Source organism: Chiloscyllium plagiosum, chromosome 19, assembly GCF_004010195.1.
Source record: "Chiloscyllium plagiosum isolate BGI_BamShark_2017 chromosome 19, ASM401019v2, whole genome shotgun sequence".
Lineage (NCBI taxonomy): Eukaryota > Metazoa > Chordata > Chondrichthyes > Orectolobiformes > Hemiscylliidae > Chiloscyllium > Chiloscyllium plagiosum.
Genome location: NC_057728.1, coordinates 15,599,926 through 15,626,449, shown reverse-complemented (window position 1 = coordinate 15,626,449; position 26,524 = coordinate 15,599,926). Strand labels below are relative to the sequence as shown.

Sequence of the window (26,524 nt, the reverse complement as noted above, 5' to 3'; positions counted from 1 at the left end):
ACCCTGGCACTAGATAAGCAAAACTGCCGCATATTCTTTCCTGCAGACAGCAGTGTCAGTCATCATAATCACTAGCCCTCACTTTGCTGTCTACTGCTACTACTACATTACCTTTTGTTCCCTCCACTTGAATGGTTTCGTGTACCATGGTCAGTTATGTCATCACCCCTTACTTGTTCAAACAAGCTAAAAGAACCGCACAGGTATTAGATAATTGTAAATGTTGAGGCACCTATGGTTCTGCCCTCTGGGTCTCCTGTCCCTAAACACTGATCAAATCAGAGGAACCAACTGTAATCGGTGTCGCTGTTTCCAGGGAATGTTTCCCTTTTTGATGTGTCGCAGGCTCTGCAGCTCAGCCTCCAGCTCAATGACTGTGGGCTATAGCTCCTTGAGCTGCAAACGTTTGATGCGGTGCACTTGCCCTTTATTACACTGGCATTCAGGAACCCCCACATGCTGCCACTGTGACTCATCATCTCTCCTGCCATTCTTAATGTGTTTAGTTAAGTAGCTGCTTCATTATTTTAGTCAATTATTTATTTCCTCTTCTATTCACTTTATTCATCTTGTCACCAGTTCCTCTAGGTTTTTAAGCGTATTAGATGTGAACCGTCTCCCAAATACTCACGAAAGAGCTGGCTTGTTCCCTTGTTGTGAAATAAGAACTAATTCCTGCAGGGAAGCTCCTTACTCTAACAGCCTTACTCACCCAACTTCGAGCAGTCTGTTCAAAGTCACACTCAGTATTATATCATTGAAATGTTTGTAGTTATATGCTTTGAGTTAATTTAAAAGCTCAAGCTAGCCTCCTTAACTAATTAATTTCAGTTCGTTTGATGGAGACCTGGTAAGTCACTGCTTTAGTCTGAATGAAATATAGAATTTGAGCAGTAAATTTCAGTTGTGATAAATGTAGAATGCAAGCAAAAGTAAATTTTTAGATAGGCATTAAGATTCCTTTACTCATCCAACTCTGTACAAGTCGCACTAAGTGCAAAGTAGCGCTGAGGTGCCTGTGCTTAAATGGGTTAGCTCAGCTTCAGGTACAGAAAAAAAAAAGTTTAAGCTAGTTTCTTTAGTTAACCAATAAACTAACATTGTTTTGCACCATTTTCTCCTACTTTCAGTGTGCTTTAAGTATCTTAGAAAAACTATTGAAAATAACCATGAGGTTGCCGAATAAAGACCATCAAAGAAGTATGAACGAGAATCGAGCAACTCAGGAAGCAGTGATCAAGTGGCGAAACGGGGAGGATTGTAATGTAGAACTAACTGATTGTTCAATTTGGTGCTCACTGCAGAGGGAGCAGAAATTGCAACATACATTGGACAGGAAATGATAGTAAGGAACATGAAATTCCATTCTATCAGCATTTTCTACAGCCACTGCCCTTCACTGGGAGCACTTGATTGGAGAATCAGTCTTGCAAACTTTAACATGTTAAAGTGAACTGAGCAATTTATCAGTCAATTGATCAAACTGATGTTACCAATCAAACAAGACTGGAATAAAGCTGGAAATTAAGCAAGAGGGGGTAAGCGCAATTATTTTCTCCCGAACATTAGGCTTCTCAATTGAATTTGTCAGTACTTAAGAAAGAGCAGATATTCAGTTCTAGATGTATGTGAATTATGTTCCTTGTTTATTTTAAGTCTGTGTTTGAAGGAGGTTTTAAGGCTCAGTAGGTAATGGCCCTGCCTCTGAGTCAGGAACTCTGGACTCAAATTTCACTCCAGGACATGTGTCTAAAGGAAGGTGCACTAATAACATGGCCAAACAGATTGGGCACTAATATCTAATTCCTTCCAACATAACCCAATGGAAGCAGTGCAGGAAAGATTCTTGGTCTGCTATGTATTGGACAATATTCAGATCCTCTACCATCATTATCTGGGATACAACATGCATTCAAAAATACGTGTTGCCACAGTCACTCAGACTCCTCAAGGTCATGATTGGTTCAGTTGACTGAATGACTGGTACGCATCAAATTGGTGCCCAGAACACAGAATCTGATAACCCTGTTCCCCAGATAATGCCATAGAGTTGTACAGTACGGAAACAGACCCTTCAGTCCAACTCGTTCATGCCGACCAGATAGCCTAAATAAATCTAGTCCCATTTGCCAGCATTTGGCCCTTTTCCCTCAGAACTCTTTCTGCTCATATATCCATCTGGATACCTTTTAAGTGTTATATTTGTACCAGGCTCCACCACTTCCTCTGGCAGCCCATTCCGTACACGCACAACCCTCTGCATGAAAACGTTGCCCCTTAGGTCCCTTTTAAATCTTACCCCTCTCATCTTAAACCTATGGTCCCTAGTTTTGGGTCCCCCAGCCTGGGAAAAAGACCTTGTCTATTCACCCTATCACTGTTCCTTATAATTTTATAAACCTCTCAGCCCTCAGCCTCTGACAGTAAACAATCCCAGCTTTTTCAGCCTCTCCCTATAGCTCAAATTCTCCAATTATCCAAGACCAGAATTGAAAACAGTTTTCCAAAAGTGACCCAACCAATGTCCTGTACAGCTGCAACATGACTTCCCAACTCCAAGACTCAATGCACTGACCAATTATAGGCAAGCATGCCAAATGCATTCTTCATTATTCTAATCACCTGGGACTCCACTTTCAAGGAACTATGAACCTGCACTCCAAGGTCTCTTTGTTTAATGGCATGCCCCAGGACCTTACCATTGAGTGAATAAGTCCTGCTCTGATTTGCCTTTCCAAAATGCAGCACCTCAAATTTATTTAAATTTAACACTGTCTACTAGATGGAGTTGACTTCAGACCCGTCTTCAAGGCAGAGAAATCAAGAAGAGGAGGACATGTTTGATCTAAAGTCCCAAACATACCTGCCCTGCATTTTTAACTGTGCCTTTCTGTGGCCAATTTTCTCAACTCCTCTCAAAATGCCTTTAGATTCCTTGCTGGGGTATAGTATCACTGATGCTTGTTGACCTGCAGGACCTGAGTCAAGTGGCTATCCTTTATCTATGAACCTTGTCAGTATGTATCAATTGATTATTACATACTGTAGTTTTAATGATGTTGGTTACAATCACTGCTTTCTTCTTAATAATGACTGTCAGTGGCAGTATTATGGCACACAAGGTCCATATATTAATTTGTGAATAAAATAACAGGGTTACATATTAATCCTACGTAAATGACACATCTGTTCAACAATTTTTGGACAACTATCAGTTGCATTATCAGGAAGGGGCTGTATGAGCACCCTACTTATTGGATTGCATTTGTCTTTTCTTTTACTTGCACACAATCATTTGTCTTTGCTATTGATTTTTGAGTTTATAAAATCACCTGTTGCCATGGACGTGAGAGGCACAGAAAGCAAAGCTGTAATGCAGCAGAGTTGGATCGATCATTGTGCCACCTTCTGCACGTTCTATCAGCTCCTTGAGATAGCAGAGATGCCGATGACATCCTCGCAGACCATAACGAGAACAGTATTCGTCCAGAACAAAAACTTGGCCAGGACTAAACCAACCCTAAGAAGGTAAATAGAATAGAATTTAGTTATAATCATTTAATACTCTAGAATTGGCCACTTTTGTGTGGACCCACAGGAGATGGCGGAGATACTAAACCAGTATTTTCCATCAGTGTTTACTGTGGAGAAGGAGACGGAAGATATAGAATGTGGGGGAAATAGATGGTGACATCTTGAAAAATGTCCATATTACAGAGGGGGAAGTGTTGAATGTCTTAAAACCCTTAAAAGTATACATCCTCAGGTACTGATCAGGTGTAGCCTAGAACTCTGTGGGAAGCTAGGGAAGTGATTGCTGGGGCTCTAGCTGCGATAGGTGGATCATCGATAGTCACAGGTGAGATGCCGGAAGACTTGAGGTTGGCTAACGTGCTGCTATTATTTAAGAAGAGTGGTAAGGACAAGCTAGGGAACTATACACCAGTTGATGGTGGTGGTGGGCCTGTTGTTGGAGGGAATCCTGAGGGACATGATGTACATGTATTTGGAAAGGCAAGGTCTGATCAGGGATAGTCAACATGGCTTTGTGCATGGGAAATCATGTCTCATGAACTTGATTGAGTTTTTTTGAAGAAGTAACAAAGAAGATTGATGAGGGCAGAATGATGGATGGGACCCAGGTGTTCAACAAGGTTCCTCATCGTGGACTGGTTAGCAAGGTTAGATCTCACGGAACACAGGAAGAACTAGCCATTTGGAGACAGAGCTGGCTTGAAGGTAGAAGACAGAGGGTGCTGGTGGAGGCCTGTGACCAGTGGAGTGCCACAAGGGTCAGTGCTGGGTCTACTGCTTTTCATCATTTATATAATTGATTTGGATATGAACATAGCAGCTATAGTTAGTAAGTTTGCAGATGACACCAAAATTGGAGGTGTAGTGGACAGTGAAGAAGGTTACCTTCGAGTACAAAGGGATCTTGATGAGATGGGCCAATGGGTTGAGGATTGGCAGATGGAGTTTAATTTAGATAAATGTGAGGTGCTACATTTTGGAAAGGCAAATCAGAGCAGGACCTACACACTTAATGATAAGGTCCTGGGGAGTGTTGCTGAACAAAGAGACCTTAGAATGCAAGTTCATAGTTTCTTGAAAGTAGAGTCACAGGTAGATAGGATAGTGAAGAAGGTGTTTTCCTTTATTGGACAGAGCATCGAGTATAGGAGCTGGCAGATGGCAGGTCATGCTGTGGCTGTAAAGGACGTTGGTTAGGCCACCTTTGTAATACTGTGTGCAATTCTGGTCTCCCTCCTAGCAAAAGGATATTGTGAAACTTGAAAGAATTCAGATAAGATTTAGATTAGATTAGATTCCCTACAGTGTGGAAACAGGCCCTTCATCCCAACAAGTCCACACCGACCCTCCGAAGAGTAACCCACACAGACGCACTTCCCTCTGACTAATGCACCTAACACTATGGACAATTTAGCATGGCCAGTTCACCTGCCCTGCACGTCTTTGGACTGTGGGAGGAGACCGGAGCACCCGGAGGAAATCCACGCAGCCACAGGGAGAATGTGCAAACTCCATGCAGACAGTCACCCGAGGCTAGAATTGAACCTGGGACCCCGGTGCTGTGAGGCAGCAGTGCTAACCACTGAGCTACCATACCATGGATGTTGCCAGGGTTGGAGGATTTGAACTGTAAGGTGAGGCTGAATAGGCTGGGGCTGTTTTCCCTGGAGCGTAGGAGGCTGAGGGGTGACTTATAGAGGTTTATAAAATCATGAGGGGCATAGATAGGGTAAATAGACAAGGTCTTTCCCCTGTGGTGGGGGAGTCCAGAACTAGAGGGCATCAGTTTACGATGAGAGGGGAAAGATTTAAAAGGGACCTAAGGGGGAATCTTTTTCACGCAGGGGATGGTGCACGTATGGAATGAGCTGCCAAAGGAAGTGGTGGAGGCTGGTACAATTACAACATTTAAAAGGCATCTGGATGGGTATATGAATAGGAGTGTTTTGAGGAATATGTCCAAGTGCTGGCAAGTGGGACTAGATTAAGTTAGGATATCTGGTCGGCATGGACGAGTTGGACCAAAGGATCTGTTTAGATTAGACTCCCTATAGTGTGGAAACAGGCCCTTTGGACCAACAAATCCACACCAACCTTCCGAAGAGTAACCCATTCCCCAACCCTATATTTACCCCTGACAAATGCACCTGACACAATGGGCAATTTAGCATGGCCAATTCACCTGACCTGCATATCTTTGGATTGTGGGAGGAAACCGGAGCACCTGGAGATAACCCACGCTGACACAGGGAGAATATGCAAGCTCCACACGATCGTTGCCCGAGGCTGGAATCGAATCCGAGTCCCTGGCGCTGTGAGGCAGTAGTACTAACCATTGAGCCACTGTGCTGCCCCATGCCATCCATGTTTCCATGCTGTCCATGTCTATGAGTCTATGACACAGTTTTTTCTTGATTCCCTGATTAAATTAATTCAATTGTAATTATTAGGAAAACATACAGTAAGAAATAAAATACTGGTAGGACCAAAATGAAAATAATGGGTGGCGGCTCAGTGGTTAGTGCCAGGGACCCAGGTTCGATTCCAACCTTAGCCGACAGTCTTTGTGGAGTTTACATGTTCTCCCCATGTCATTGTGGGCTTATTCCAGGTGCTCTGGTTTCCTTCCACAGTCCAAAGATGTGCAAGTTAGGTGGATTGGCTATGATAAATTGTCCATTGTGTCAAAGGATGTGCAGTCTGGATGGATTAGCCATGGGAGATGCTGGGTTACAAAGATAGGTGAATCTCAGTGGGATACTCTTCGGAGGGACAGTGTGGGCTGAATGGCCTGCTTCCACACTGTAGGGATTCTATGATTCCACGATGATTCTAAATGGCTGATGAATGGCCTGGTAAGATACAGCAAACAGAACCTGCAACATGACCACGTTGCTCTTCCAGATTAATATCTCACAGGAAAGTGGAATCCAGTGTACACTCAGCCAAAACAATACAGAAGAACTTTCCCATCCATTATATTAAGTTGACATATCCAGCAAATTAAAAGAATACAGAGAAACCTTGAGTATCCAGCATTCGATTGTCTGAATTTTGGATTATCTAGCAAGGTCCCAAAGCTTAGCTAAATTGTGTCATCCGAACATTCGATTATCCTAACAATCGATTATCCGAACAAAATACTCCCTGCCTGTGTCATCTGGATAATTGAGGCTCCTCTGCAAAATTCAGAGAGATGAAAGGAGGCTCAAACTTTGACTTATTGTGACTGCACCTTTAAAGACTTGATCTGTAGGGTTGGTGAATGGAAGCAAACGTAAGACTATTTTGCCGTACAAGGGCACAGTGGTTAGCACTGATGCCTCACAGCACCACGGTCCCAGGTTCAGTTCCAGCCTCGGGCAACTGTCTGTGTGGAGTTTGCACATTCTCCCCGTGTCTGCATGGGTTTTCTCTGGGTGCTCCGGTTTCCTCCTACAATCCAAAGATGTGCAGGTCAGGTGAAATGGCCATGCTAAATTGACCACAGTGTTAGGTGCATTAGTCAGAGGGAAAATAGGTCTGGGTGGGTTACTCTTCAGAGGGTCGGTATGGACTGGTTGGGTCGAAGGGCCTGTTTCCACACTGAGGGAATCTAAATCTAAATCTAAATCTAAATATATCAGCTCTGAGAGACTGGGGTAATTGAGGCAAAACTCACTGAAGCACAGAAAGAGGAGTCAACACTTCAAACAAACATGCTCAATACATTCCTGAATTGTTAAAAAGGAAATCTGTATATGTGCAGGATCCAATCATGAAAATCAGGAACCCAACAAAAACTGTAACTGAAACTGAGACCCCAAGGTCACACATAATTGAGATCGAAACTAGTCAGCAAAAGAAAAGCAACCTATAATTGAGATGGGAAAACAGAAAAGAATGCAAACGTTGGAAACATTGCTATCCAGGGAGACAACATGAACAACATTACCAGCAAATGAGACAACAATAGCAATAGCAAACATGATTCCTGCAATAGCAGGGTCAATGTACACAATGCTGCCTTTACAGTGTGTCAACTTACCAGTAAGAACAATGGATGCTAAATCTACCAGATGGAGGCATTACATTTTTCTGCCTAAGTGATATTATCAGAAATATATTTTTTAAAAAAACACTTTATACAAGACTCTAAGAAGGGGTTTGGTTTATTTTTAAAAGCCAAATAGTAGCCTACTTTCAAAAAATTAAATAACTGAAGCAGTTCCATTCATAGAGGCAATCATTTTTTAAAAAAGTGTCACAAATGCTTATAATATCTACTAATTATGTAAGTTTTCCAGGGGACCACACTCGTGAGAGTTGGGAATACTCCTACTTAACTGTAGATCGAAATATATGTAAACTCAACTCTGTGCCCCAGAAAGGACCTGGAAATACTCGGGCCCTGGAACAAAGGTCAGTAAATGAAACCCCCATCATCCAGCAAGGTTCATTCAACTGCACTTTCCAAATGTGCAACTATTACCATCTATGAGGACAAGGGCAGCAGATGGATGGGAACACTACCACCTGCAAAGTCCCATCCTGACATGGACGTATATCTCCATTCTCCACTGTTGCTGGGTTAAAATCTGGAATTTCCTCCCAAACAATATAGAGAGTGCACCTAACAACATGGACTGAAGAAATTCACTACTACATTTCCAATAGTCATTAAGGACGGACAATAAATGGTGTATTGGCCAACATCATACACATCCCAAAAAGAATTAAAAGCAAATAAATTTGAAACTTAACAAACAAATGGAAAAATATTGTATTTTACAATGCCTTTTTTGACCTTGGAATATCCTGGTGTTTTACAGCCAATAAACATGCTGTTGACTATAAATGGACACAATCATGGAATGTAAATACCAAAGTAATCACAATCTGCGACATCAAGGACTAGAAACAGACTAATGAAATGATTTAACATTATGCCTGGGATTCAGCATTGTTGGGAGAAGGTGCTGATAATAATCAGTTTTTGTCCTATTTACAGGAACCTGTATTGTTGATTGCATGGAACATCTTGTGAGAATGCCACAAAGGCACTTTAAAACATCTTGATCATTGTAATTTTATTTCAACATATACTTGAAGATTAAAAAAATGCATAAAACATTTCAGAACTACTTTTGTTCCTTGAGAATGAAGTTTCCATAATTCAGGGCGGCTCAACATTCAGTTTAATCACTTATTTATTGCAAACTCTGCCTACTTTATGTAATGAACCCCAGCCTTGACAAATCTGAAAATGGAATACAATGACAAGAAAATGACAAGTAAGCATCATAAGCCTTATACTTGACACAAAAGAGGCAAGGACACAGTATGTGCGAGAGTCATTACTCACAATGCTGAGGTCCACATGCCATTAATGGTGCATTTCTTGTTGGACCCTTAATTGTGCTATGGAAGCAATTCATATTGAGGAAGAACACAATCAACTCACACACCAAATCAATAAAGCAATCTCTATTATCTCTCTCCTTATATGCCAAGGGCAGCAGAAGAGAAAGAATACATTTTTTCATTAAATTTTCTGCAGGAAAGTATTGAATTAGGAACTTTCAATGTTCCAGCCTTTAAGAGAAGGTTGATTCTTGTGTCGAATCATTCAACTGAGCGCTAAACTGCATTTGAAAGGATGTGTTTTATAACGTACATGAGCACGGTGTGCCACAGGACTAAGAAAGGTTATTGCTGAATGGTCAGTTGATGCTTACATGATAGCTCCTTTCTATGATTATATAACCACTTAAGTTCAAAGACAATTTTAAAATGTCAATTCTGCAGAACCGGAAGGAGGAACAAAACACTGAAGACTGTGCACATGTATAACAGGCAATTATGCCTGTTGCTTCAAACAATCTATGCTCTATGCACTGAAAAAAATGATAAATGCAACACATTTCATGCAATATATATTGCTGCTTCTTTGACCTCAGAATGCCTGAAAACACTTTGCAGTTAAAATAGTTTTGAAGTACAGGCCCTGTTGAAATATATGCAAAACTGCAGTCAAGTTGTGGACAGGAAGTCCCACAAACGGTAAAGTGCTAATTGCCAGATAACATGGTTGAGCAATGTTAGGAGACAGATAATGATTAGTCAGGGGAGGATTTCCTGGACTTTGAAATCGTGGCAAGAGACGGCTTGTGTTCAGCCAATGGAAGAGGTAGGAATCAGGTCGAACATTTCATTCAAAAAAATTGCATCTCCAACCAGTGCCAGTGTTCCCTTAGTGCTGCACAGGAACTGCCAGCTTAGATTACAGTTCTGGTCTTCAGAATAGGTCTTGAACTCATAAAATTCTAACTAGGTAGTAGGAGAGTTGCTAATGTGAAGGATGATATTTTTTATTTTCGATTGTGATATCTTCCATTTGACCGGGAACACCTTCAGTTTTCACCAAAACCAAAAAAAGACATTCCTTAGAAAAACTGGCCCTTGCTGTTTTATAACTTTTGCAAGCTAAATCTCTAAGATTAGAAGAGGTAAAATTACTGACTGAATACCTGGAAGTGTATCATTTTACGTTTCCAAAGTAAACTGGATCTGGGCCTGACAAACATACAACATGAACAAGAAATAAACCGAGAAGGCCTAAAAATGCAAACTTTGTTCATTTGTTAGAACAAATGTGTACACTACTCTGCACCAATGGTGAATAATCCAGTAAAACAAAAAGGGTCAATTTCTACAAGAAGTCCTGAGAAGTCTGTTCCAACTCTGTAATAACAGGACAAGAGTCGAGAGTGCGACGCTGGAAAAGCACAGCAGGTCAGGCAGCATCCGAGGAGCAGAAAATCAACGTTTCGGGCAAAAGCCCTTCATCAGGAATGCTCAGGAACCGATTCGTTGTGCCACATAATTAAGCAATTTAGGTAGAAGATCAGACAGCGCGGATTCTGGGTAATCTAAGATGGAAGATGGGAAGAATTTCTGGCTGTAACAGCTGCTCCTTTACTGAGGTATTTTAGGTGTTGGAGATGATTTCCTTGAATTCCAGGAGCAGCAATTACTGATTTATTAGATTAGATTAGATTAGATTAGATTAGATTAGATTAGATTAGATTACTTACAGTGTGGAAACAGGCCCTTCAGCCCAACAAGTCCACACCGCCCCGCCGAAGCGCAACCCACCCATACCCCTACATTTACCACTTAACTAACGTTACGGGCAATTTAGCATTTCAAAACAACAGCAGTTTTAAAAAGGGAGAGGTACAGACAAAGGAAGCACATGGTGAGGTCAGTGCAGGAGAGAGAGAGAGAGAGAGAGCGAGAGAGAGAGAGAGAGAGAGAAACTGACACCACAGTGAACCTACACAGTTACTGTCTTTGCTGTTTGAATTCATGAATCGCTGGACATCGGAGTGCGTCTGGGAAAGTTAACAAACAGTGAAATTCACAACTGATCTTGGAGGAACTATTTGGGCAAAGTCACAGCACAGAAACAAATAAGTGAATAGTTTTAAATGTGGCTTACAGAAAGTCTGCAGTAGTGAGTAGAGTGGCTTCTTCCTTGATTATATGTTTTTTGAGATAGGTCTCTTCATTAAACTTAAAATATAAGCCATAACTATTAATTTAAACTGGAGCAGTGTTTTGTAGAGGAATAAGACAGTGTTATTTTCTGGGTCTGTAGATTGTGAAGGAGCAAAAATGGCCTTTAGTAGAGTGATAGGTGCTTCTTGTCAGATGTGGGAGTTTAAGGAGACCTTACAGGTTACTGTGGATTATATCAGAAATAAATGCTGTTGGTTGTGAATCCTATCAGATCGAATGGATCGGTTGGAGTGACAGTTAGAGGCAATGGGGAATTTGCAACAGCAATGGTATGTGATGGATGGCAATTATAGGAAGGGGGAAAAGTCTCAGATACAGTCACATAGATGGGTTAACTCCAGGAAATGTAAGATAGGTAGGCAGTTAGTGCAGGAGTCTTCTATGGCCATCCCCATTTCACACAAGTATGCTGTTTTGGAAAATGTAGGGGATTATCGATTCACAGGGGAACATAGCACAAACAACTAAGTTTTTGGTATTGAGACTGGCTCTAATACAATGAGGGGTATGCCGGGTTCCAAGAGATCAATTATGTTAGGGGATTCTCTAGTCCGAGTGACAGACTTTTCTGTGGCCAGCAGCGAAAAATCAGAATGGACTATTGCTTCCATGGTGCCAGGATCAAGGATGTCTCAGAGTGGGTGCAGAATGTTCTCAAGGGGGAGAGGGGCCAGCAAGAGGTCATTGTCCTCATTGGAACCAATGACATTAGATGGGAAAAGGTTGAGATTCTGAAGGGAGAATATAGAAAGTTAGGCAGGAATTTAAAAAGGAGGTCCTCGAGAGTAGTAAAATCTGGATTACTCCTGGGACTAAGAACAAGTGAGGGCAGAAATAGAAGAATAGAGCAGATGAATGCATGGCTGAGGAGCTGGTGTATGGGAAAAGGATTCATATTTTTGGATCATTGAAATCTCTTTGGAGTAGAAGTGACCTGTACAAGTAGGACAGATTGCACCTAAATTGGAAGGGGACTAATATACTGGCAGGGACATTTGCTAGAGCTGCTTGGGAGGATTTAAACTAGTAAGGTGGGGGGCGGGGTGGGACCCAGGGAGATAGTGAGGAAAGAGATCAATCTGAGACTGGTACAGCTGAGAACAGAAGCGAGTCAAACAATCAGGGCAGGCAGGGAGAAGGAAGGACTAATGAATTAAATTGCATTTATTTCAATGAAAGGGGCCTAACACGGAAGGCAGATGAACTCAGGGCATGGTTAGGAACATGGGACTGGGATATCATAGCAATTATAGAAACATGGCTCAGGGATGGACACGACTGGCAGCTCAATGTTCCAGGATACAAATACTACAGGAAGGATAGAAAGGGAGGTGAGAGAGGAGGGGGAGTGGCATTTTTGATAAGGGATAGCATTACAGCTGTGCTGAGGGAGGATATTCCGGAAATATATCCAGGGAAGTTATTTGGTGGAACTGAGGAAAAAGAAAGGGATGATCACCTTATTGGAATTGTATTATAGATACCCAAATAGTCAGAGGGAAATTGAGAAACAAATTTGTAAGGAGATCTCAGCTATCTGTAAGAATCATAGGGCGGTTATGGTAGGGGATTTTAACTTTCCAAACATAGACTGGGACTGCCATAGTGTTAAGGATTTAGATGGAGAGGAATTTGTTAAGTGTTTACAAGAACATTTTCTGATTCAGTATGTGGTTGTACCCACTAGAGAAGGTGCAAAACTTGACTTACTCTTGGGAAATAAGGCAGGGCAGGTGACTGAGGTGTCAGTGGGGAAACACTTTGGGGCCAGCGACCATAATTCTATTTGTTTTAAAATAGTGATGGAAAAGGATAGACCAGATCTCAAGGTTGTAGTTCTAAATTGGAGAAAGGTCAATTTTGACGGGATGAGGCAAGAACTTTCAAAAGCTGATTGGGGGCAGATGTTCGCAAGCAAAGGGATGTCTGGAAAATGGGAAGCCTTCAGAAATGAGATAACAAGAATCCAGAGAAAGTATATTCCTGTCAGGGTGAAAGGAAAGCCTGGTAGGTATAGGGAAATGCTGGATGACTAAAGAAATTGAGGGTTTGGTTAAGAAAAAGAAGGAAGCATGTGTAAGTTATAGACAGGATAGATCAAGAGAATCCTTAGAAGAGTATAAAGAAAGTAGGAGCATACTTAAGAGGGAAATCAGGAGGGCAAAAAGGGGACATGAGATAGCTTTGGCAAACAGAATTAAAGAGAATCCAAAAGGTTTTTACAAATACATTAGGGACAAAAGGGTAGCTAGGGAGAGAATAGGGCCCTTCAAAGAAGGGCTTATGCCCGAAACGTCGATTCTCCTGTTCCCTGGATGCTGCCTGACCTGCTGCGCTTTTCCAGCAACACATTTCCAGCTCTGATCTCCAGCATCTGCAGACCTCACTTTCTCCCCTTCAAAGATCAGCAAGGCAGCCTTTGTGTGGAGCCGCAGAAAATGGGGAGATACTAAATGAGTATTTTGCATCAGTATTTATTATGGAAAAGGACGTGAAAGATACAGAATGTAGGGAAATAGTTGGTGACATCTTGAAAATGCTGAAAATGTGTTGCTGGAAAAGCGCAGCAGGTCAGGCAGCATCCAAGGAACAGGAGAATCGACGTTTCAGGCATAAGCTCTTCTTCAGGATTCATTCCTGAAGAAGGGCTTATGCCCGAAACGTCGATTCTCCTGTTCCTTGGATGCTGCCTGACCTGCTGCGCTTTTCCAGCAACACATTTTCAGCTCTGATCTCCAGCATCTGCAGCCCTCACTTTCTCCTTGACATCTTGAAAATGTCCATATTACAGAGGAGGAAGTGCTGGATGTCTTGAAACGCATGAAAGTGGATAAATCCCCAGGATCTGATCAGGTGTACCCTAGAACTCTGAGAGAAGTGATTGCTGGGCCTCTTGCTGAGATATTTGTATCATTGATAGTCATAGATGAGATGCCGGAAGACTGGAGGTTGGCTAACATGGTGTCACTGTATAAGAAGGGTTATAATGACAAGCCAAGGAACTATAGACCAGTGAGCCTGACATCGGTGGTGAGCATGTTGTTGGAAGGAATCCTGAGGGACAGGATGTACATGTATTTGGAAAGGGAAGGACTGATTAGGGATAGTCAACATGGCTTTTTGCATGAGAAATCATGTCCCACAAACTTTATTGAGTTTTTTGAAGAAGTAACAAAGAGGATTGATGAGGGCAGAGCAGTAGATGTGATCTATGTGGACTTCAGTAAGGCTTTCGACAAGGTTTATCATGGGAGACTGGTCAGCAAGGTTAGATCTCATGGAATACAGGGAGAACTAGCCATTTGGATACAGAACTGGCTCAAAGGTAGAAGACAGAGGATGGTGGTGGAGGATTGTTTTTTAGACTGGAGGCCTGTGACCAGTGGAGTGCCACAAGGATCGGTGCTGGGTCCACTACTTAACATCGTTTATATAAATGATTTGGATTTCAGCATGAGAGGTACAGTTAGTAAGTTTGCTGATGACACCAAAATTGGATGTGTAGTGGTCAGCGAAGAAGGTTACCTCAGGTTACAACGGGATCTTGATCGGATGGGCCAATGGGCTGAGAAGTGACAGATGGAGTTCAATTTTGATAAATGCGAGGTGCTGCATTTTGGGAAAGCAAGTCTTAGCAGGACTTATACACTTAATGGTAAGGTCCTCGGGAGTGTTGCTAAACAAAGAGACCTTGGAGTGCAGGTTCATAGCTCCTTGAAAGTAGAGTTGCAGGTCGATAGGATAGTGAAGAAGGCGTTTGGTATGCTTTGCTTTATTGGTAAGAGTATTGAGTACAGGAGTTGGGAGGTCATGTTGAGGCTGTACTGGACTTTGGTTAGGCCACTTGGAATATTGCGTGCAATTCTGGTCTCCTTCCTATCGGAAAGATATTGTGAAACTTGAAAGGGTTCAGAAAAGATTTACAAGGATGTTGCCAGGGTTGGAGGATTTGAGCTGAACAGGCTGGGGCTGTTTTCCCTGGAGCATCGGAGGCTGAGGGGTGATCTTATAGAGATTTCCAAAATCATGAGGGGTATGGATAGGATAAATAGACAAAATCTTTTCCCCGGGTGGGGGAGTTTAGAATTAGAGGGCATAGGTTTAGGGTGAGAGGGGAAAGATATAAAAGAGACCTAAGGGGCAACCTTTTCATGCAGAGGGTGGTACGTGTATGGAATGTGCTGCTAAAGGAAGTGGTGGAGGCTGGTACAATTGTAACATTTAAAAAGCATTTGGATGGGTATATGATTAGGAAGGGTTTGGAGGGATATGGGGCCGGATGCTGGCAGGTGGGACTAGATTGGGTTGGGATATCTGGTTGGCATGGATGGGTTGGACCGAAGGGTCTATTTCCATGCTGTACATCTCTATGACTCTATTTTAAAATCAAATCCTCTATTCCAGATATGTGTAATGTCCTTCTATCTCAGGAATCTAGCAAATTAATTCATAAAGGTTTGTAATGGACCCAATCTTTGCTCATCCACCTTTCCAAGCAAAGTAGCAATAAAAGCCAAAGAGAAACTGTAGTGTTAACAGTAAAATCAGGAGGCCATTCAATTCATTGGGGCACATGCTGGCTTTTTGTTAGAGCAATCCAAAAGTAATCCCAATGTTTTCCTTTGGACTCTTGGATATTCCTTTTCTTTAAGTATTTAGCAACCTTTCTCTTAAAATATGCAATAATTTGCACCTCAATAACTCCCAGTGCCAAAGCATTCCATTACCCTATTTGATGCAATTTCACAAAAGCTATCTCAACCTCTTAACGGCAATTTTAAACTGGTGGCTCACTGATTGGTGACTGTAATATTCCTTCACACTCAAGCAAACTATTTCTGGGACTCCTGCGAATGTTGCTCTTGAACGAGCTGCTATTATCAGTGCAGCAACAGCACAGGACAAAGCACTCAAACAGGTTTCCATCATTGCCAGACAAGAGCATCAATACTTTTTTTTTTAATCTTGCACCTTTCTCTCCAAAATTATCACTGAGACTGAGAACTTAATAAATCAAGAGTCAGTGCCTGGATTTATTTGAAGGCTGCTCAGTCCCTACTTACTCTCACTCAGAAATAATAGTTTTAGTATGGCAAAGATGCAAACATTTTCATCCCATTTTATAATGCAATAATGTTTAAACTTGGTATGTTCCATTATTTATCCATTATCACAAAAACAAACACAACAGGTTTCAGTGTAAGTAAGATCTGAAATGCAGCTACCTTGCTCCCCAGAATATATACATAAAAGAAATCACAAAATAGGAAGAGACTGCATGAGACTATCCAGTAAGTTAATGAAAAGAATAATGTATTTGCAATGTTTGCGTGTAAATATATTAATGCAAACATCCTGCTGTTCAGTGAATGCTGTTTCATTAACATTTAACAACATTAGCGGATAATCCTGTTCAATTGTTCATAGAGTCAGGTGAAATCCAAAATTTCCTACAGAGCTAACAATGGAGTCATAGTTTTTGTACATACAGAAATCAGTTAAGAGTGACTTCCTGATAATGGTGTAACAAATGGGTAATAACACTGTGATGAACAATGTAACATTGCTGATTAACACTGGGACAAACAGGCCAAACGTGAAACAAACCACAATATGAAATGTACATGTTATGAAATGAGGAGAAGAATGCATCTGCAGAAGTGTTTATCAGACAGTAAGATATATAATGAATTCAATTAGTTCATATTCTCCAAGGGTTCTATTTAGCTAAATCATATAAATCAGGACAATCTCACGTTCATTTCTTAGTTTGTGTTGAATTATTTGACCCCTGCCAATGTGATGGTGTGGTTTTTACAATTGGTCTGAGCTTGATCCAGGATCAGGGACAATTCAACAAGCCTAGAGGTGGTAACTAGGGTATCACGCCTGATGTAACGGGTAAGACACCAGGCTGGACTTTTACCACCCCCTCAGTGGGGGAATGGTGGGTGGAGTGGCATACAATCCTATCCCTTCTGCCCTATCATCTTGTCCATGGTGGGAAGGGTTGCAAAGAGCTTTCCTGCCAAGAGCCCAATTTGTTTCCACTGATGCAGCCAATAAATGACATCTTCCAGCCCCTGCTGCATTTAATCAGTGATTGTGGATGGGCAGATATTGGGTGGAGGGGAGCTTTTTGGTCAAGAGTTCTGCTGCCTCAAGAAATTAACCTTAGTGTCTTCCAGGTGGCCTTTGGGGTTAAGTATAGAAGCTCTGCTATTTAGTCTTCTTTGACGCTTTCTGTTCACTATGTTATGCAAATATATATATAAATATGCACCGTCTATATTGACCTATACTTCAGAAATATCATTTGTATGTCACCTTGTAATGTCCTAAAGCTTTGCAGCCAATGAGGTCACAATTGCTATGTGGGAAACATGTAATCATATGATATGGTCAACTTGCCCAGGTCCAACAAGCATCATTATGATAATGACCCAGATTATCAGTTTTTTTTTCATGATGTTGGCAGAAGGATTAATACTTACTCACATGATTGATGCATTCTTCTTTGAAATAGTGCAACAGGATCTTCTATATTTAACAGAGGGGACAACCAGAGCCTTAATAAATGTCTTGTTTGAAATATAGCATATTCCACCGATACAGCGCCTTGACTTTTCACTGATTTCGAAGTAACAACAGAAGACTGTTTCTTCAGTCTCGAAGTAACATAAGTCCTTCATCTCTGGTACCATTCTGGCAAATCTCTAACACATCCCTTTCAGGCCTTGACATTCTTAGTGAAAGTATGATGCCCACAATTCTACCCAGAATTGAAATCCATGTATTTTATAAAGGTTCAACATAACCACTTTTCTTTTGTACAATATACATATTTGCTTTTTTTAAAAACCATATAGTTAAACTTAGAATCATAGAGTCATTGAATCCTTACAGAGTGGAAACAGGCCATTTGGCCCAACAAGTCCACACCAACCCTCCAAAGAGTAGTCCACTAGACCTATTCCCCTATCCTATTACTTTACATTTCCTCTGACTAATGCACCTGACCACACATCCCTGAACACGACGGGCAACTTAGCATGGCCAATTCTCCTAACCTGCACATCTCTGGACTGTGGGAGAAAACCAGAACACCTGCAGCGAACCCACACAAACAATGAGGGGAAATGTGCAAACTCTACACAGACAGTCACTTGAAGCTGGAATCAAATCTGGGTCCCTGGCGTTGTGAGGCAGCAGTGCTAACCACTGAGCACCCCCCCCCCCCCCCACCATGCTGCCCTAAACTTATCCCTCCACCTTCAAGGATTTATGTACATATTGCCCTATGTCTCTATATTAATGCAATCTATATAAAACTGAGGCATTTAGTTCATTATCTCTCCTTACATTTCATACCAAAATGCATTATTCAGTTTTTGATGCCACATTTTAACTGACATATACCCACCCTTTGCACCATAGCACCTAAAACTTTCTGAATGCTGTTATTATCATCTTTATCAATTCCTACATTTCAGAGTTTTATGCTGTCAGCAAATCTTAAACTTATGTGCTTTATATCCAAGTACACATCATAATATAGATGAATAGTCCTACTAAACACTACGTACCTAACTCCAGTCTAACCACTATTATGTACTTTCTGTCCTTTAACCAATCTTGTACACAAATGCAACTGCCTCTTCAATCCCATAATCTTTAATTTTATCCCAGAGTGAATTGTGTGGTATGTTGTTAAACCCCTTTTGAAAGTCCGTGGACACAACATCAACAACATTGCTCTCAACCTTTGTTACTACAAAAAAATTCAACGCGACTACATCAGTTTAGGATATCTGGTCAGCATGGATGAGTTGGACCAAAGGATGTGTTTCCATACTCCATAATTCCATGACTCTAAGTTTGATAAATGCATTTAACAAATCTGAGCTAACTTCCATTTATTAACCCAATCTTTCTAAATACCAATTAATTTTGTCCAAGATTATTTCCTTTAAATATTGTCATGGCACTAATGTGAAGCTGATTAGTCTACAGTTAGCCATTTTGCCTTTATCCCCCTTTTAAACAACAGTGGTGTAACACTGAGTAGTTCAGTCTACTGATGCTTACCTGAAATCCGAAGAGGATTGGGAGATTGTAGCCTGAATGTTCTCAATTTCCATCTTTACTTCTCACATCCAGCCCAGACAATTAACTTTTCTACTTCAAAAATTGCAATCATTTTATTTATTTTTATTCTATTGAATGGTGCTACTGCCTCCTCCTTTACTAATTGGTAATGAACAAAAATCACTTTGGCTTAAATTATGATTTGCCACTGGGTCTGCTGACTCTCACAGTTCATCAGGCTTCTGTCACACTGACTAATAAAAAAAGCATTGCAATCACCAAATGTACAACTCGATAAAAGCTGCCTACCTTCCATCTGTTAATATTAGATACACTAATACAGATTGGAATGCTTTGACTTCAGTCGTATCAAAATGCATTGCCACATGACTTGGTGTCTGATGTAAGTGTGATGAGAATGATACATAGTTATTCTCCAGCAAAACATATGAAAACCACTTTCATGCCAATTGCTTTGTGAAGTGCAGCACTCTTTGTTGATTTTACTTTATCTGTGGCTTCAATGATATACATTGGCCTCCAAATAAATTAATTCCCTGCCTTTGGACATACCTTTCCATGGTTATGATTTGCAAAGAAGCAGATCTTAATGAAACAAGCTGAAACAGTGAAGGATGGTTCTATCTATCCAAAACCTCTGAAATGGGGATATGCTCCACTATTAGTGAGTTTTGAGAAGATTTGTAGTTCAGGTTGAGATTCTGGATGTAGGTTTGCTCGCTGAGCTGTAAGGTTCATTTTCAGACGTTTCGTCACCTTACTAGGTAACATCTTCCGTGAGCCTCCAGATGAAGCACTAGTGGTACAGCCTGCTTTCAATTTATGTGTTTGGGGTTCCTTGGGTTGGTGATGTCATTTCCTGTGGTGATGTCATTACCTGTTCTTTTTCTCAGAAGATGGTAAATGGGATCCAAGGCAATGTGGTTGTTGATAGTGTTCCAGTTGGAATGCCATGCTTCGAAGAATTCTCATGCATGTCTCTGTTTGGCTTGTCCTAGGATGGATGTGTTGTCCCAGTCAAAGTGGTGTCCTTCCTCATCTGTATGTAAGGATATTAGTGAGAGTGGGTCATGTATTTTGTGGCTAGTTGATATTCATGTATCCTGGTGGCAAGATTTCTGCCTGTTTGTCCAATGTAGTGTTTATTACAGTTCTTGCAAGGTATTTTGTAAAATACAATAGTTTTGCTTGTTGTCTGTATAGGGTGTTCTAGGAGAAAGTGAGGACTGCAGATACTGGAGATCAGAGCTGATAATGTGTCGCTGGAAAAGCGCAGCAGGTCAGGCAGCATCCAAGGAGCAGGAGAATCGACATTTCGGGCATGAGCCCTTCTTCAGGAATGAGGAAAGTGTGTCCAGCAGGGGTCTGTATAGGGTGTTTCAAGTTCATTAGCTGCTGTTTTAGTGTGTTGGTGGGTTTTTGGGCTACCATGATGCCAAGCGGTCTGAGTAGCCTGGCAGTCATTTCCGAGATGTCTTTGATGTAGGGGAGTGTGCTCGGGTTTCTGGATGCAGACAAAACACATCCAGAAACCCTAGCCACTCTCCTCTATATCAAAGGCATCTCAGACCAAAAGACAGGTGAATTGGCCATAGTGTTAGGTGCATTAGTTGGGGGAAATGGGTCTGAGTGGGTACTCTTCAGAGGGTCGGTGTGGACTTGTTGGGCCAAAGGGCCTGTTTCCGCACTGTAGGGAATCTAATCTAATCTAATCTAAACTGTAACAAACACTACATTGGACAAACAGGCAGAAAACCTGCCACCAGGATACACAAACATCAACTAGCCATAAAAAGACATGACTCATATTCACTAGTATCCTTGCATACAGATGAGGAGGGACACCACTTCTACTGAGACAACATATTCATCTTAGGTCAAGCCAAACAGAGACACGTACAAGAATTCCTAGAAGCATGGTATACCAACCAAAACTTTATCAACAAACACATTGTCTTGGATCCTATTTACCACTCCCTGAGAAAAAGGACAGGACATGACATCAGCAAAGAAATGATATCACCACAGGAAATGACATCACCAACCCAAGGAAGCCCAAACACAATTAACAAAAAGCGGGTTATACCAGCAGTGCTTCATCCGGAGCCTCACTGAAGATGTTACCTAGTATGGTGACGAAACTTCTGAAAATGAACCTTCCAGCTCAGCAAACAAACCTACATCCATGCTCCACTCTGTTGCTCAGCTGCACAGATGTAGCTAGTGCACCTCTCACATTTCTATCAAGACACTACTTCTGCTGAAAGTAGGTGTAGGTGTTTTGGATTTAATAGTAACTTCTTTTAGGATCCAACTTTCTCAGTATTGTAATCAAGAACAGAACAGAGATAATTCTCCAGCAACAAGTGCACCTGTCTACCCACATACCATGGTCAAGAAGCAAACACTGCAACTCCAGGAAACTGGAAACAAAAACAGAAGATGTTGGGAATTCTCAGCCAGTAAGGCACAGTGTAGAGAAACAGAGTGATTGTTTGGGTCAGTGCACTTCAACATAATCCACCTATTGCTCTTGCCCAACATCAGTAATGGCATCCTTTGTGGAATGTGCATGTATGGTGGGTAACTACCAGAGTGGGTGAGATTTCAGTATTTCAATGGCACATATTGATACACACTTTGTTCCATTTTTGGAAGGGTACTGTCTCCTTTAACATCCCCATCCTTTAACTCCACAAAAACTATCCTTGACAAAAATAAATTTTGGCCCACTGGCTATTGCAATAAGCTACACAAAGTATTTAGGGCTCACTTGCCCAGCTCTTTGTATTTCAGTGTGTTGTGAATGGAGTTGCAATTGGTTTCAGCGACTGAGTGGCTCTTAAATTTTATTGTTTTTGTCACATACATGAGGGTTGTTACATTACAACTTTAATATTGATAAAAATGCAATTCCCAACAGGTTTAGAGAAAAGGAGGGTGGGTGGAAAAGACAAGATTTCTTCTGTAACTCTACTGTTCAAGAGATCAGCCACAATTGCTTTCTAACACACTAGCATCTGGCCAAGGCTTTTCCAGTGGCCAACCAAGCAATGTACAAAGTTCTGCACTTCTCAGAGTTAAGGCTTTAGTCTTAAATCTAGAAAAATACGTAGCCAATTTTCGTCAATCTCTAATAAATGAGTATTTCCCCCTAGGAAAATATTTCCATTTATTCCCCCCTGAGCTATGGCTGAAGTGACAAAGCATTTGTCTACAAATCCATCACCTGAATTATATCAATATAAATTCCTTTGTTAATACTGTTCTGGTTGATTAACATCTAAGAAGAAAACACCCTGCCACTTCCATGTATGAAGTACACAATTTATTTACAGATAGAAACTGAAACACAATGTTAATTTTGAGAAATATTTATTCACTATTAAAATATGGGAGAATTAATACACAAACATATTGTCTTGATTTTCTAACAAATGAATATTCCTGATAAAAATGAATAAAACTATTCAAAAACCTGAGAGCAAGCTATGTTTCTACCTAATGTTCCTATTAAATTATGCTAAATATATAGCGTTCAGCAGTCTGAGAGGCATCACTCATGCCTTGTACTAGGACAAGTGTCACACACACAGAGCCAACCAAAACATATTTAAAAGGACTACATACTAAAAAAAACTACACACAAAACTAAATTTTGCCAGGAACAATGATTGCACCTCACCTCAACACTAACTTTCTGAGGAACGTACAGAGATCTTCTCTTCACTGTATGCAAGACTATTTTCTGATTCAGGTTAACACTGTTAATTAATTTGTTAAAGTGTGTGGTTGTGTTTTAATGAAATATCAGCATGTGTATTCTTTGCACCCAGCTATTTCAGAAACTAATATACTGTACAGATACACAACTCCAGTGGTTACCATGGAAATGATTTCCTGGTGGTCCGTTATTGCTGGGACATGTCTCCAGCTGCTAAAATAGATAGAAAAACAATGGTTGAAGCATATATGACCACCAACATATTTGACTGCCTCATGAATTTCTCCTTTAGAATCATGTCAAAAAAGGGCCAAATATTTACACAAACAAAAAAAATTCCTAAAATTATTTTCAAAACATATGGCTTCTGCAGACAGGGTTTCTGCTCATTGTTCGATTACCAATACCCTGTGAAGTTGTAATTGATCTTTCTCGACAGTTACAAACTATGTTTTAATTGCTATTCCTGTGAGTACATTGTAGTATTTTCCACCGCTGCCACCATGTAATATTGGGCTAGGGGTGGTTGTTGCCACTTACCCTCTTTGGCCCCTGTCTAGGACCTGTCCTATTCTCAGTAGTAAAGGATAGACCACTGATGAGTCCAAATAGAAAAGGCACTTTTCTTATTTCACAAGGTAGTTTACTGTATGATAGCAAGGTTGAAACTTTATTGCTGGAACAGCACAGCAGGTCAGGCAGCATCCAGGGAACAGGAGATTCGACGTTTCGGGCACAGGCCCTTCTTCCCATTCCTGAAGAAGGGCCTGTGCCCGAAACGTCGAATCTCCTGTTCCCTGGATGCTGCCTGACCTGCTGTGCTGTTCCAGCAATAAAGTTTCAACTTTGATCTCCAGCATCTGCAGACCTCACTTTCTCCTGTATGATAGCAACAAATGCAATTCACATCAGGCATGATTCTCAGGATTACATTAGTTGCTTACAAAGGCTAGTGCAGAATTCACTGTCACTTCCCAAAGATTATTTGACATCATCAGATTGGGTGGGGCTCAATGTTACATGAACATTGATGCCTTTAGAACCATTACCTTATACAACAGTGTTCAGCCAGGAAATCCAGAATTTTGGTCCACAGGTGATGATGATAGTCATTGCATAGTCAGAATAGTATGTGATATGCAGGGAAGTTTGGTAGTAAAGATGTTACCTTGACAGTTCTACACATACGTCTCTACATAATTATTTTAGAGCTCTGAGGAAGGGTCACCAGACCCAAAACACTAACTCTGATTTCTCTTCATAGATGCTGCCAGACCTGCTGACCTTTTCCAGCAATTTCTGTTTTTGTTTCTGCATTTTTGTGAGTTGTGTGGCTCACTGGCATTATTGATGATCCCTGTACTAATAACAGAAAAGAGTTGAATTGGGGAGTAGCTTGTCACATGATATTCATAATTTTTTGAGCGACACATCCTTATGAAATCTTTCACACAGACAGCCAGATGCCAATTGTCATAGCTACACTGGACTAGCAAAGTGAGGAAGTAGCTCATCCTGGTATCACAGGCTTCCAGCACTACCGATGTGATGTTGTCAGATCCTACATCTTTACTATGTCCAATCATTTCTCAGCAGTGAATCAAACTGGCTGAGTAGTAGCATCTCAAATGGCAGGGACATAAGAAATGGGAGTGGTTGCAGGAGTATGGCTTTTGAGCTGGCTCCACGCTTTCAGTAAAATCATGCTTGATCTTTGGCTTTAACACCACAAATTTACCTGCTCCTTTGACTCCGTGAGAAGCCGAAGTTTTGAATATATTGAACACAGAGGAAGATAATAATGGTTCTTCCACAACGCTCCATGGGAGGGATTTTGTATCTCAGCACTTTACTCTAAGACTGTGCCTCCATGTTTGAGATTTCCCAGCCAGGTGCAACAATTTCTTTGTGTTTTGCTGTCAAGCCTCTTTAGAATTTTGTATGTTTCATTGAGATCGCTTTTCATTCATCTGAACCTCAGGGAATATAGATCTAAGCTGATCAACTTCCCTTTGTGGGATTACCCTTTCATCCAGGAACCAGTCTAGTGAATGTTTGCTCTATTACCGGTAACACAAATATATCTTTTTTTTAATCTAGAGACCAAAACTACAAACACTACTCCAGGTATGGTCTCCCAAAACCCCAATAAACAATTCTAGGAAAGCATCTTTATTCCTGTATTTTCTGTAAATCCAAACAAACACATATACCGGTTCCCCTTTATTTACCCTACCAGCTCCATCCTCAAAAAACATTTAATACTTGATAAACAGAATTTGCCTTTTGCAAAATCATGTTCACTTGATCTGATCAGCCAATTGAGCCACACAACTCACAAAAATGCAGAAACAAAAACAGAAGTTGCTGGAAAAGGTCAGCAGGTCTGGCAGCATAAACTTCCTTCTCATTAAAATAAAAACAACAAATCTAAGGAGTGCTACAGTAAATTAACAAGAGTCTATTTACCGCCACCTTCAAAGTATTCACCTGCCCCATTGTCTGTCTAAGGCTAAGAGTTCCAAAATTGCATAACTCTGTGACAGAAAATAAATTCTCATAATCTCTGTCCTGAAAAGGAAGCACTTAATTTTAAACTGTGCTCCCCAGTTCTGGACTCACCCACAAGAGCAGACATCCTTTCTATGTGTACCTTGTCAAGACCATTCAGAATCTTATATTCCTCAATCCAGTCACTCTTCATTCTTCTTAAGTCCAGTGTAAACAAGCTCAGCCCTTCCAATCTTTCCTCATGAGGCAACCTGATCATTCCCAGTATAAATCTCATAAACCCTCACTGAACAACCTCAAATTATTTCACATTCTTCCTTAAATAAGAAAACTGCAGTATTCAAAATGTAGTCTCACTAATGCTCTAAATAAGTGAAACACAACATCATTACTTTATGTTCAATTCATCTCATAATAAAGTAATCTATTAATCTCCTTACATACTTACTCTACTTGTACACTAACTTTTTGTTTGCTTCATGAGAACAGCTAGATTCTATTACTATTCTAATTCTATTTGACATTTTTGACAAAACAGCTATCATAAACGTGTTCTTACAGAAAACCTGGACTGCACACACTTATCAAATTACCTACGTTAGACAAATCAAACTGAGTTCTTATTGACCAGTGATGTCCAACAAAACTGCCACTTAATGCATGTGGTTCACTGACCACAAACTCATGGTAAATTGAGATGCTGTCAATCTGTACAGTTCAAAAATGCTAAGCTGTTTTAAACCTGCAGTGGTGGATAATGAGTATGGGTGTCATTTGCTAAATGTTTGTTTGTTGTTCCAAGCTCAATTCAGGACATATAATCACCAAATTGGCATTTGACAGAAGTCACATATTGGTCTAACCATGACTGTGCTTCTTAGAATATAATGCAGTTGTTAAATTTCTAGCGATATGAATACTGATTGTTACAATTAAAATAGTTTATTGTTGGACACAGTTTCTGTTCCAGTTCTCTCTAAAAGATGATATATTCAGATCTACAGGTCTGCTCTCTGAAGTGCAGGGATGGGGCAGTCAGACTTCAGAATTTTCTTGTGGAGTCTAGTAACATACAGGAGGTTA

The 26,524-nt window shown here is 40.8% G+C and overlaps 1 protein-coding gene across 27 annotated transcripts in view; it reads right to left on the bottom strand.

The window, feature by feature from the left end:
- The window catches only part of cadps2 (Ca++-dependent secretion activator 2), a 724,760-nt gene that overhangs the window by 220,780 nt on the left and 477,456 nt on the right, over positions 1-26,524 (bottom strand). For all 27 annotated transcript variants that reach the window (XM_043709173.1, XM_043709174.1, XM_043709162.1 and 24 more), the window contains one exon: positions 3,333-3,520. In XM_043709173.1, the coding sequence (XP_043565108.1) occupies positions 3,333-3,520 (188 nt within the window). The remainder of the gene's footprint in view (positions 1-3,332; positions 3,521-26,524) is intronic.